Here is a 13,374-nt window from a genome sequence, read left to right on the forward strand (position 1 = left end):
TTGTGGGGATGAACTCACATTTTGTGGTGCCCAGGCTTGTGGGAAGCACTGCCTGTGCAAGAACCTCTGGAGAGGAAAGCTCCAGATGTTCCCTGATGCCAAACCCAGCAAATGGCCTGTCTGGGTGCCATGCTCCAGGATAGCAGAGCTTGTAGCCAGCTCATTTCTAACAAAGACAGGCTGATTTGTCTACATTTGTGTACAATTCACAGGGAGAATCATCACGTTGTACAACACTTGTTCCCAGCCACTCTATCCTCTCCAGACCTGCACCTGACACATCAGAGAGGACATGCTGCATCCTCCCTCTGATGGCTGGCAAATACTGGGACATTAGTGTGCATAGATAAATATTTAAAGCTCCAGTGTTACATAGAAATTGGCACGAATTTCCCACGCAGAGGGAAAGGCACCTTCCACTCTTCACTGTGACCCAAAGTGTGAATCTATTCATACACAGTTATCTTGGCTCTGAGCCTGGGCCACAATTTATTTTTAAATCTTTTAAAGCTTTTATAGGCAGCGTGGAACATTTTCATACCTTACAAGAAACAGTGAAACTATGCAAAAAGGCCTGTTTGAAAGAAGGAAAAGATTGCATTGCCCTAGGAAAAGAGAAAGCATGAGACAGTTTAAAATGCAGAAGCTGTTCTGTGCTCACCCTGTAATGCCCCTGAGGTTCCCCCTTTGATCCTTCCCTGGAGCCAGATGTTGATCAGAAATAAAAGGGCACCTCTAGTGACATGGGTACAGCTGTGCTGATTTACACCAGCTCCCAGTCAGCACCTGAGCACTTTTCCCAAGGTTGTGTATGGTTTGATAAGCACCTGCAGTGCTTATCAGAGGCAGGACATGAGCGTAAATATGAAAAAAAAATCTTTCCTAATTGATAGTGAAATGAAGTTTTGAACACTGATTATTAACTTACAAAAACCTGCCAAGGAAAATACATATATTTGTTATTAAAACTATTTTCACTAGAGTGAAAATTAATCTTTGATAGTTGCTAGCATGCTTACATTTGTACATGAACATAATGGTGATTCCTATTAGCAAACCTACTACAAGATCATGCTTTGACAATATTTAAAATATTCTCACTCGTGGATGTGGTCTCCAAAACTGATGTGATATACAAAGATTTCTGCAGGTGTTCAAAGGTTTCTCTTCTCATCTCCCAGACCTGTATTAGCAGCACTCAAACTTTAGACAAGATCTGCAGAGCAACGAGTTTGGATATTCAGATTCACTTTGTGTGAATTTCACATTCACTCTCTGTGTGCATGAGACTGACTGACTTCCACTTTTATGTCTTTTATATAGGAAATCTGGTGACATTTGGGCAGCACCTTCTCCTTCATCTTTTCCTGTGAGAAATGTAGTGGAAGTGGCCCCTTTGACACATGTGCTGTCTGAATAGATGCTACACATGGAACTAGTTAAAAAACTTTACTGAACCACCAGTAAATCACTGGTATCTTTGACAAAGGAGAAAACCACTTTCTCAAAAATCATTTGAGACAAGAAATTTGGGGGCAAGGGGGTGTTTATGTCATGTTTCAAATTGAAGCAATTGACAAAGAAGGGAAAAATGAATGTGCTGACCTCCAGTGGGAATAAAGCTAACTCATCTCCAAGAACAAGAGGGCTTTTCATACTGAAGTGCATTTGCTGTATCTGCTGAAAATGGTGGGAACAATAACATAGGTTTCTCCTGAGAGTTTCCCTCTCTCCAGAAGCCAGAATGAACCACACTCTACAAGGCTGAAATATATTGGTTTTATTGTGAGACAAAACTTGGGCTTCAAATCCAAAGACTTACTGACTCAGATCCTGTTGCCCCTCTCTGTAAAGCCTGTGCATTATTTCTTCTTTTATACATGGGAGCTCTCAGTAAGTCAGGGGATGTGCCTGAGATTAGTATGAATAGCAAGCAGATGGCAGATACCTTCCAGGGATAATTACAGTGTTGTGGAAAGACTCATGTGATAAACACTGAAGGAGGGGAAATGCAGAACTAATGAAGTTGGGGTAATAATCCTGTTGGGAAGAAAAGTTTAAAACCAGGAGTTAAATGTGAAAAGGCTCTGTGGGAATATCAATCATTCAGGGGCAGACTGAAGCTCTCTCTAGAGCTGTGTGACACCCTCCTCTGTGTGCTGGATATGAGCACACATTTATACACTGTGACCAGGCTGTCTGAAAAGAGTTCACCAGAAATAATTCCTTCACTCTTTCAGGCACCAGATAATCGCACGCATTTCCTTGCCAACATTGTCAAGATCTTCATGTATATAAGTGCTAAGTTCCTAATTCCCTGTGTGTGTGTTTGCTCCTGCAGAGGCCTGCATTACTGAGCACACTTTATATTTTATTCAGGTGCTTTCATCCCCCGCTGCAATGACGAGGGTTATTACAAAGCCACGCAGTGCCATGGCAGCACGGGGCAGTGCTGGTGTGTTGATAAGTATGGCAATGAGATAGCTGGCTCCAGAAAGCAAGGCACAGTCAGCTGTGGTGAGTAATGATCTGCTTTCCTCAGACAATGGGGGAATTAACACTGCGGTAACCCTGCCTTTGCTGTACCACTGAGGATGATGACAAGAGGGAAAACACGAGTAGCATAGTTCAAAGTGCTCCTCTGTTCTCCTGTTCACACACAAATGGGGCTCTCGTGGCTCCTTTGGACAGCAGGGCTGCAGCACAACTTAACAGGCAATAACCACTGTTAAGGTATTTTTCCTACCAGCCTGGAAAGTGCAGTTAGTGATATTAAAATTAAGGGTCTGGGGTTGATTGCATGGTTATTAAATATAATCTGTATACTCTGGAATGCACATCTACTGGAACTTTCCAGACAAGAGAAGGCCTAAATGTGTAAAATTGTATGCATTAGCAGCCAAGGCAGATACAATTGCTGACAGGACAATATTATGTAGGTAAGTGAAATGACCAATTAGCTGTTGTGCCCAGACAAGGAAGATGTCACCTACAGTCCTTCTGGGTGCCTCAGGGAAGGTTTGAGTGCAGCTTTCTTTTTTGAGAAGGAACAGAGACCTAGAATGTCCAGGATGCCCAGAATAACATCACAGATCTTTGGTTCAATAACTGTATTTGCAGAGTGAGGTTTATGCCCTCAAATAAAACCATTTTTTTTAATTTTTTGGCGTGGTATACAGAGCAGGGATGGAATGAAAGTATTTACAAAGGAATAATGATTTTCTGGCCTGCATGCACATGTTCTGGAATTTTCCAGTCAAGCCTCTAGAAGGAAGAAAATGCATAAGAGGGCGTTTTATGCAAAAAAATTCAGACTTTATAGTTATATGTATTTTTCCTAGTTCAGAATGAAAATTGAAATTTTAAGGTTGTTTCATGAATAGCTGAACCAATTAATTTAAAAAATAACATTGCAAATGACAGTGGCTTGCATGACAAGGATAGTGATTAATGTGGAATTTGGTGTTCTGTGAGGAAATGACCTTTCCTGCTCACCTGTTTCAGAAGAAGAGCAAGAAACCTCAGGGGATTTTGGCAGTGGTGGATCTGTTGTATTGTTGGATGATTTGGAAGAGGAACCTGAAGCAACAAAAAAAGACAAAGAAGGGAAACTGAAGATTCATGTAAGAGCAGCTAATGAAGATGATGAAGATGAAGATGATGATAAGGATGATGAAATTGGTTATATATGGTAGTGCCCATCATGATGAGGACTCACGTTTTGCACAATATTGCAACTCACATCATATCTCTGCAATTGTATCTGAGAGTACCTGGCACAAAAATTCCCTCTCTACTGAGTTTAATTTTGTATAGCAAATTTAATTTGGATGACAACTTTTTTTTTCCAGCAAAGGACTGTTTGAAATACAGCTTTTGTTCAGTTGGTTTGGGGGATTTTTGTTCTATCCACAGGGGCAATGAGTTTTGTTTCAAAACCATTTTGTGTCTTAATCTTCATTTGCACCACTTATGAAATCCATCCTATGAAAGAATCCTGGAAGGGGCTCAAAAAAAAAACAATACAAAGGCTAAGAAGCCCCTCTCATGTCAGAGAATTTGTGTCATAAATTGTTACCTGGATCATATGAGAAAAAGGTTTTTCTTTCATGAAGAAGGAAAAGCAGGTGCCTCGTTTTCCAGCCTGTATTTCTAATGTCCCATGAAGAGTAAGTCTCTTTGGACAGTGGCTGCCCAGTACCAGGGGTTAAATCCAGAAGAAAACCCCCTTCCTTCCATTCTCTGAGAATGAGTCTAACAGGTTTAGTCCAGCTCACACTGAAGGCAAAACTCCCACCAGGGCACAATCAGCTCACTGACACTCTTTATTTGATAAAGGAACACGACCTTCTTGATCTTCAGAGATGCTGCAGCTGCCATGGACCAATCCCTCGAGGCAGGGACAGAGTCCATCTGCCTTTCAGAGTGTTTAAGGGGAGAGCATTTGGTGAATTTGTAGCACCATAACCACCCCCAGAGCTGTTCCTCAGCTGCTCATTTGCACCAGGAGGGTCCCTGATAACACACAGGCAGCCCCTGCTCCCAGCTCACACAGCACAGAGCTGCCTGTTCTCCACTGAGCAGCCCTCCTTCCAAAGCCAGAATGCTGCCCAAGACACCAGCTCTCAAAAGGAACTGTCCCTTATTTCAAGTAAAGATACCTGCTTGAAAAAACAGTTTTTGGTGGTGATATTTCAAAAGCAAAACCCCTTGGCTCAGTGTGGCTGCACACTTGTAATGCACACTCTTAAAAGAGAATAGAATTAAAATCCAATCTGTGATTCCCTCAATACCTCCCATATATTCAAAGCTCTTGTACCAGAGCATATTGACATTACATTATTTGCAGTATCCTTTCCCATGGCAGTTCCCAGATGCAGTAATGTGCTGTGGTGATCTTTTATTGGTTTTGCTGTTTTGTGAAGCAGTAAGAGGAACCTTAACCCCACTCTTCCATCAGGATGCTGGTGTAAGTACTTTAGCAGAGCCTGTGGTTGGCCAATGAGCTTTTCTGCAGAATGAAAAATGTGTTTTTTATAACAAAAACTAATTAGATTTTTTTTTTTCTGAGTTAATGGTGGATATAGAGATGGAGACAGCATTGAGTCACAACATGGTTGTCTACATAGTTAGTTGAAAGCTGGAAAATACCACACAGATTGGCAGAAGTCAGTTTTTAGGTACATTGGCCTGGGGATGTTGGCTCTCAGCCCTCTCCAAAGCCAGTGCCTGCCTGGCAGCCCTCTGGGTAGGACCTCTGCTTTCAGATGTGATCAGAAGTGGAATTCCTTTCAGGTACCATGTGCTGCAGGGGCTCTCCTGTTTTCTCCTCTTTTATTTCCTATTTATCCAGATCAATGACCTGAGAACAAAGAGCAAGCCTACATAATCATTATTAATGCAGAAGGATGTGTAAAACCATGAGGAATTTGTTGTTTCACGCCCCTGCATCCTCCCAAAAATCTGCCATCACAGTCATTTGCAAAAGGCCTGCAATCTGCCCTGCCTCAAATAAATCCCTTTGGTTTTCCCATAGCTTTAGAAAAATATATTTAATAATCATTTTCCATGAGCTGCACCACACAAACACACACAGACACACATATGCACACTTTTTCTATTTGCCTTCCACAGAAATCCTGCCAACTTGCAGGAGGAGCAGATAACCCACCATTTCTGTCTCCTAAATATGATTTTGTGAGAAGCAATTGAACACTGTCAGTAGGTTCCTTCTCAAACATCCTGTCTAGTTTTCCTCTGGTATTTTCTTAATTAACCCCACACTCTCTGGGTCTGGCTCTGCTGTCCTGTGCAAGACCTGCCTGAGGCACAGAGCTGCCATTTCATTCTGCCATAAGTCTGAGCTCCACAATCAGCAGATTATGCTGATCCTCCTGGCTGGACTCATTCTCCACATAGAGCTAGGGGGGCTTTTGGCAGTCCTGTGCCAACACAGCTTATCCTGGGCTGTGCCTTCCATCAAAGGTCACAGATCCCTTCTCCTGCCCAGCACTCCCCAGGGCAAAGCCTGGCACTCTGAGCCCTGGCAGGCAGTACCAGGTCTGAGGCTGCAGGGGGCTGTGTCCCGTGTAAAACATGCAAGATGGTTAAGCTAAAGCTGTTAAATAAGCCTTTAAAAGGGAATGTGAACATCTTTGAGGTTACATGTGCAGACATGGCAGCACCACCCACTGGTGGTCTCCTGGCTGAGATGTTTCACATGTGATGCTTCCAAATCAGAGTTGGAATTATAAATCAAAGCTTTATATCTAACTGTAAACCAATTACTGTCTCTCAGACTCACCAGCTCAAACATGGGGCAGTGAAACAGCCCCAGTGAAACAGCTCCATGCCCAGCACAGCCTGGTGAAGGGTCAGATGCTTTGGCTGGCTTGGGTGGCCTCTGGTAGCACATCCCCAGCACCCAGAAACACACACAGACACACACAAACTGTTCTAGGCATGCTGGCCTGGATCCAGGCACACCCCCCTCTCCAGGTGACCGTTCAGTCACCTCTTTGACTCGTGCAAGTGTTCTTCTGGCTCCAGCCAGAGTGGGAAATGTGCCATTTATGGGCTGGGGCAGCTGGGCAGGGCAGCCCTGCCCGGTTCCAGGGTCCAGCCAGGCAGGAGCAGGGCACACGTGCTTGGAAGGGCAGCTCAGACTCTGGATTGCTTTGAGAGCAAGTTCCCAAATCCTACAAAGATATTTGACAAAGCCCTTTTGTGATCCACTGGCATCCTACCGTGGTGGGGACCTGCAGCCTATTTATACATATGTATATCTCTGTGTGACTGTATAAATGCATTTATGCACAAATATGTGTGTGCATATGTGTGTGTGTGTGTGTGTGTGTCCAGGTTGGGGAGATGCATTAAGAAAATCTTCTATTTAATTAAATAGTGATAAAGAAACCAGCGATTCTACCAAGAACCTGTGCTCCTCCAGATCAAGCCCCTTCCATTTTTCATGCTTTGTAAAGGATTTCATTTGCTTCCAACTTAATTTAATTCTTTTTTTTCTCTTTCCTTTTTTTTTTTTTACAAAACAAGACTTACTTCCCATCTGAATCAAGTCATTGACCTTCCAAACATTTTCTCATTGTGAAAAATGGACTCTGAGTTGTCCCATTCTTTTCGAGACACAAGCCAAATGGAATCAGAGTTGTCCCATTCTTTTAGAAACACAAACCAATTTTTAATCTCATTTTCTTTTCATATTACAGTCTATGAGATACTGTTAGGCATTGCTTTATGTTCCTTTTAACTAGTGTAGTTAAATCAAAATTTTGAGTTCAGATTTCAGCACAGCTGGGTTTTTTTGGGTCATTACTGGCCTTTGCTGTGAACACAAAGAATCCTCTTTATTTACTTTGCCTTTTTTTTAAGCTATTCTGTACTATTATTTTTAACCATTTGAACTGTTTATTTAATATTTATTCTACAGTTTATATTGAAGATGTAAAGTTTATATTTAAAACAACACTGTTTGTTAGTGAATGCTTCTCTTTGCCTCTCCAGCCTAGTCTGTTAGTCTCAGTGTACATTTCTGGCATGGGAATATTTTGATATTAGGAGTTTTGTAGCCTTTTCTCCCTCAAGCAGCAACTGATGTAGATCTAAGGTCACCACCTGACCCAGACCAGGTCGCTCGAGCTTCGCTCCCTCCATTTGTTGGCTTCTCTGCAGCCCCTCCTGTGTCCCATCCTTTCACCCACAGACTGCCTTGTACAGTTACTACACATCAAAAAGCCCTTTCTACAGTAGGTGGGTTCTGGTCTTTTTATACTTTTCTCAATGCTGTTGATGTCTGTTACTGTTCAATGTGTAGATCTGTAAGGAGAGATCCAAATATTTCGTGTTTCAGTTCGATGTCCCTACTGTAGATGGATGTAGACTATCATAGTAAGTAGAGCTGCATAGTAAATTCTGAATGCTTTTTCCATAAGGAGTTAAGTGGAATGTGAGCATTTTGCTACCTTTGGTTAACTGTAAATGCTTAACTGTAGTCTGAAATAGTTGCATTTTTGTCTGTCTCAATAAATTTTAATTTGTCTGCGACTCCTTGTTGCCTGTCCTGAATTTTATTAAACTTAGGGGACCAAAAATACTGCACTACCTTGAGTCAGCATTTAATCATACATGGAAATGGATGCTCCTTTATATTTGCTTCATAACTTATACCTCTGTTCAATGCCAGCTGTAATCTGTGGAGTTAATGCAAGGTCTCCAGAAACCTCTATTTCAGAAGCAGAAATGAAACCAAACGGAATGGAATAACTGTACCAAAATCAGAACTTTTCAAATTATATTAAAATTGATTTTTGAGGAACTAGCAAGGGCAGAGGGGGAAGCTTTCATTTCTATTTCCTCTCTAGATTGCAAATTGTCACATTTTTCTGTCTCTTCTGAAGGTATCCAGGGCAATTCCACAAACACAGCCACACTCAGCCATTATCTACATGATAAATGAAGGCAAAATTATATTAAATACAATTGGTGAGAAGCCATCCTCATTTAGAAATACTTGGGTTTGTGTCTCTATAATTAAATAGGAGCTTGTCTTTAATATTATTAACCAATTTAAACAGCCAGCATTATTGCAGTGCTAATTACAGAGTTTAAAAATGTTATTTCATCACCTTTTTCCTGTATGTGGAATATTAAAACTACCAGGTGAAAAGAGAAACCAATTTGCAGGCATTTGCACAATTGTCATCTCATCAGGTATGCACTGATAATGTGTCTGTCCCTACACCATTGGCTGAGTTGGGCCATCAAGGGCCAGAACCTGCCTGAAATTTCAGTTCAACTGCCTGCATTCATGAGTTTATTTTTACTGTGGGTACCACACATCACTTGCAGTACATCACTTACCTGACTCTGAGAACAACTGGGTTTTCCCTTTCCCAAACCACTCTGAGACTCTTTGAAGTGTTTGATCTTCTGTGCTGAAGTGTCTCAGCTGTTCCAGATGTCAGATGCTGTGTGTGGCACTGAGTGCTGGGAGCAAAGCAAAAGAAATCCAGAGCTTAGAGGTGTGTGAGTTGTAAATGAGATTTTAGTTGTCAGAAAGGGTTGATGATTGGAGCTCTATTTTTTTTAAATATTCCTTCTAGCTTTCAAATTACAGCTACCTTGCAAGCTTTGCTTTGTATTACACATGCACTATACACAGACACACCACTCCCTTCTAATTACAAATGTGTGTATAAATAGATACATAATACATGCATTACATATATATGTATGTAAATATGTCTTTAGACCCCCCTGGGCATGAGATATCCACTGGAATTTTGGGATATCCACTTCTGGGAATTCCTTCTACGCCTCATATAAGGTTCAGCCTGGGTTTTATCACCCCTGCTTTGCTCCTCCCTCCTGTAACAACTTGTGCTGGGCTTAATGCTGTACTTTGTTTTCATACATTAAAATCTACTAAAAAGTAGATTATTATATGTCACCTGTCATGTCCTGATAAGCTGCAGTGATTTATATTTAGCTTCTCCATGACTCTGTCCTCCATTTTCAGAGGAGAATCCTGGACTAATTTCCATGAACTCCCTCCTAGGAGATAATTTATCCTAGGAGATAAATCCTTTGCTTCCCCACTGATACTGAAGACTGTGGCTGGAATGTTGCTCCAGCAATACTAAAAGGTCATTTGGGGTTCAAGGTAAAATGTTGGCAAGGACAACTCTTACCTGGAGGACAGTAGAGTTCATCCAACACCCAAATGTTGTACTTTGCATCTTCAGTAAAATCTGCCAGGCTGGGCAATAGGGGGGTGTCATACCTCTGCATGGAAAGGAGCACTCAGGACAAATTTACAAAAATGGCCTTTTTTCACTTTTTTCCAATATATACTTTCCTTATTTTACTATTATTTGCAAATGAATGTACTTTTTGGGTTGTTCTGTGAAACCTCTAATATGACATGCATGCATACACTTACACACATACCTCCTCTCTCTCTCTTGCTCTCTTTTTTATCTTCTCCTACAAAATTTCCTTCTGAGCTCCCCAGCAGCTATAAAACAATAGCATTACAGCCTTCACTGATGATTAGTTTCATTTTTCCTTAAATACTGACAGTCAAAGGGTGAGTTATTAAAAAAGAAAAATCATGTCACAACAGCTTTGCACACTGTACAGCTTTTTGAATAGATTAAAAAGAGGCAGAGAGCTATTAATAAGCTTTTGACTTTCTGAACACTCCCATTTTTGGAATGAGACCAGCTCTTTTAGAGGGGGTGAGGAGGAAGAGTGAAGAAATGGTTTCATGTAATCTTGGAAAGAGAAGGAAAACAGTGAAACCAGATTTAGGTAAGCTGTGAATGAGGAGGATGGATCCCCTGAGCATGGACAGAGAAGTCCAATCCACTTCTTCCAGGACTGAACCTCGTTTTTCCCAGTGGAGAATTCCCAGTGACTGGAGCAGCTCAGGGTCAGCCCATGAAAACCCAGAAACTGCAGAGGCAGATTCCTGCTACAGCCTGGGCAATGTCCAGTAACTGCTTGAAGTGAATCCCTGAAAACAAGGCTTAAAACACACAAACCACCCAGTGGCACTCCAGGAGGAAAGGAAGAGCAAGGCCAGAAGCAAATTCTGGTGGTGCAGCATTCTGTCAGGCCAGCAGTGAGGGAGAGGCATGGAGAGACTCTGGTGTGAGCACTCAGTGGCTCTGCAGTCACCCTCCAGCTGTAGCTGTGCAAGAAACCCCTCTGACAGCAGCCTTAGAAAGAAATACAGTCCCTGGCAGCCACTGCTCTTGAGTAGCAGCTTCTTCTACATATTGCTATAAATTCCTGCAATTCCACGCTAAAGGCTTGGGCAGAGGGAGAGTTTGTAAAGAAACCTTAAAATGCAGGGTCTTTGCCAGGTAGTAACTGCCTTTTCTCATCTACAGTTACTCAATAAGAATCATTGCTGGAGCATGACTCTGCTCCATTCCCAGCCAATACATTTGCAATCTGGCCCTTGAACATGGGAAAATCGACCCCAGAGCATATTGCTAAAGGAAAGGCCCATAAGCACATTGGTTTGAGCTTTGGGAACACATTACCTCTAAAATTATTTGGAGGGTTTGAGAGGCTTGCAGGTTTGACACTGATTTTTCTGTATTGAGTATCACAAATCTGGTTAATGCAAAACTATTGGAGTAAGAGTCTGTGTAAGCAGAAGCCCTGACACAGTTTTGCTCCATCACAGATGATGTATCAATTTATCACAACTGCAAAGAATTGACCCAAATAACTATTAGCCTAAAGTAAAATTAAATAAAACAGAGACTGTAACAAGAGTTAGGTTTTCACAGATTAATGTAGGCTATTGAAATACTTTGGGTTACAAGGGGCTGTTACAGAAGATCAATATCCCCCTTGCTTTTGGTACAGGTCACGTAGGAGCCCTGCACCTGCAGTGAGCTTTGGTGGTTGTTAGAGACCCTAAAGCTGCAGAGCAGCCCTGCAGCCCTCCTGGTACTGCAAGAGGAGCTGGGAGGCACAAAAACAACAAACACATCTGCTGAACACCTCCCTCCTCATGTACAGCACCAGCCAGCTTGGGAAGGTGGGCACTGAGCAGTCACACAAGGAATTACCACAGATTTGTCTTGGCAGGCAGGAGAGCCCAATTTGGCTCAGCTGGCTGCAGTGGTGAGACAAACATCAGGCTGGTTGTTAAACTACCCAGAATAACTCCACTGTCGTCCCATCTGGTCCCCAGCCCAGTTTCCATCCTCTGTTGGAATCATTCTCTCCAACTGATTCTTCTCTAGGATTTGGGTTGGTTTTTTTTTTTCCTTTTTTTTTTTATTTTGTCCCCAAGCCTGTGTATTAATTAAGTTTCAACAAAGAGCTGTATCATTGTAGAACAGGATATCGGATTGCTCATCTGTTTTACATAATTGATTAATTAATTACCTTGCTAATTGAGTCTCATGAAATCCTCTATGTTATAGTGGAACAAGGGTAAGTCCCAAACCACTGCTTGTAGGGCTCCATTAAACTCAGGGCATTTTGGCTGCTCAGCCTGCCCCAGACTGGTGCAAGTCGTGGCACAGCATTAACTCAGCTGGGGTCCTGGGCACCTGTAGAGATGCAGAATTACTGGCTGAGCCTTGCTTTCATCTGTACCCAGAATTTCAAACCTTCTGCCCATTTTTCCTTTCCACACCCCCTGCAGCAGCTCTTTGCAGGCTCCCTCAGCCCCCATTCACATTGCACCACGTGGTGCAGCCCCACAGCTGAATTTGGTGACATTTTCTGGCACTTTTGGGGAAGGGTGAGTGCCAGCATGGCTGCAAAGGAAAGTGACAAAGCAACCCTCCCTTCCACTACCTGAAAATTGCACCTTGAGCTCCTCTCAAAGGCAGTGCCTCATCATGCTGTGACCTACATCTTTTCTTGGGAGCCATCACAGCTGAAATAAGGCAGAACATGATGGATTCTCTGCTATTAAATGGAAATGGACTTTCCATGGAAATAACCACTGACAATACTTTGCATTTTAGTGCCATTTCTCTTCTTCTTATTAACCCTAGATGTAGAGCATGATGTATTTTTACTACATGATATTGTCTGCAAGCCAGCAGCAAGGTGGAGGTTGCAGTCTTTGCCCAAACACTGCTCCTGAGGGTGCTTTCCAAACCAGCTTCAGTCTTACAGAGCAGAAGATACTTTCCTTCAAATCTGTCCACTAAGTAAACTTTTATTCCAGTTCTAACCCACTTTCATTTAATGTGACATAAACCTGCAGCAATTGAGACTGTTCAGCCTGGAGGAAAGAAGCTCTGAGGACAACTCTGAGTCTCTTTCAGTGTCTAAAGGGGCTCCAAGAGAGCTGGAGAGGGACTTGGACAAGGGCCTGGAGTGACAGGACAAGAGGAAGGGGCTTCAAAATGAGAGAGGGCAGGATTGGATTAGGTATTGGGAGGAAATTCCTCCCTGTGAGGGTGGGGAGGCCCTGGAAGAGATTGCCCAGAGAAGCTGTGGCTGCTCCATCCCTGGAAGTGTCCCAGGCCAGGTTGGAAGGGACTTGGAGCACCCTGGGACAGTGGAAGGTGTCCCTGCCCATGGCAGAGGGTGGAACTGAATGGTCTTTAGGGACCCTTCCCACCAAACCATTCTGTGTTGCAATGATTCACCAAACATTCAGGGATTTAGGGCAGCCACAGTGGGCAGGTGAGCAGGAACCTTCCTGCTGTGCTCTGGGCAGCGAGTGAAGAATTGTCCTCAGACAAAGCAACCATGTTCTGAAACAGCAAATGAAGGTCTGCATCCCCCACCTGCATTGTCAGGAGTCAGCCAGGAGGCCAGGGTATAAATCCACCAGCCCTCATCCATCCCAAATCCCTTCAGTCCATTCTC

General features: G+C 42.8%; 1 protein-coding gene across 1 annotated transcript in view; it reads left to right on the top strand.

Moving 5' to 3' along the window:
- Positions 1-8,061, top strand: part of SPOCK1 (SPARC (osteonectin), cwcv and kazal like domains proteoglycan 1) — a 269,773-nt gene extending 261,712 nt beyond the window's left edge. The window contains exons 10-11 of the mRNA XM_054516394.1: positions 2,380-2,517; positions 3,505-8,061. Coding sequence (XP_054372369.1) covers positions 2,380-2,517; positions 3,505-3,695 — 329 coding nt within the window. The 3' untranslated portion in view covers positions 3,696-8,061. The remainder of the gene's footprint in view (positions 1-2,379; positions 2,518-3,504) is intronic.
- The last annotated feature ends 5,313 nt before the right edge of the window (positions 8,062-13,374 follow it).

This window comes from Molothrus ater, chromosome 15 (genome assembly GCF_012460135.2).
Source record: "Molothrus ater isolate BHLD 08-10-18 breed brown headed cowbird chromosome 15, BPBGC_Mater_1.1, whole genome shotgun sequence".
In the NCBI taxonomy this organism is placed as follows: domain Eukaryota; kingdom Metazoa; phylum Chordata; class Aves; order Passeriformes; family Icteridae; genus Molothrus; species Molothrus ater.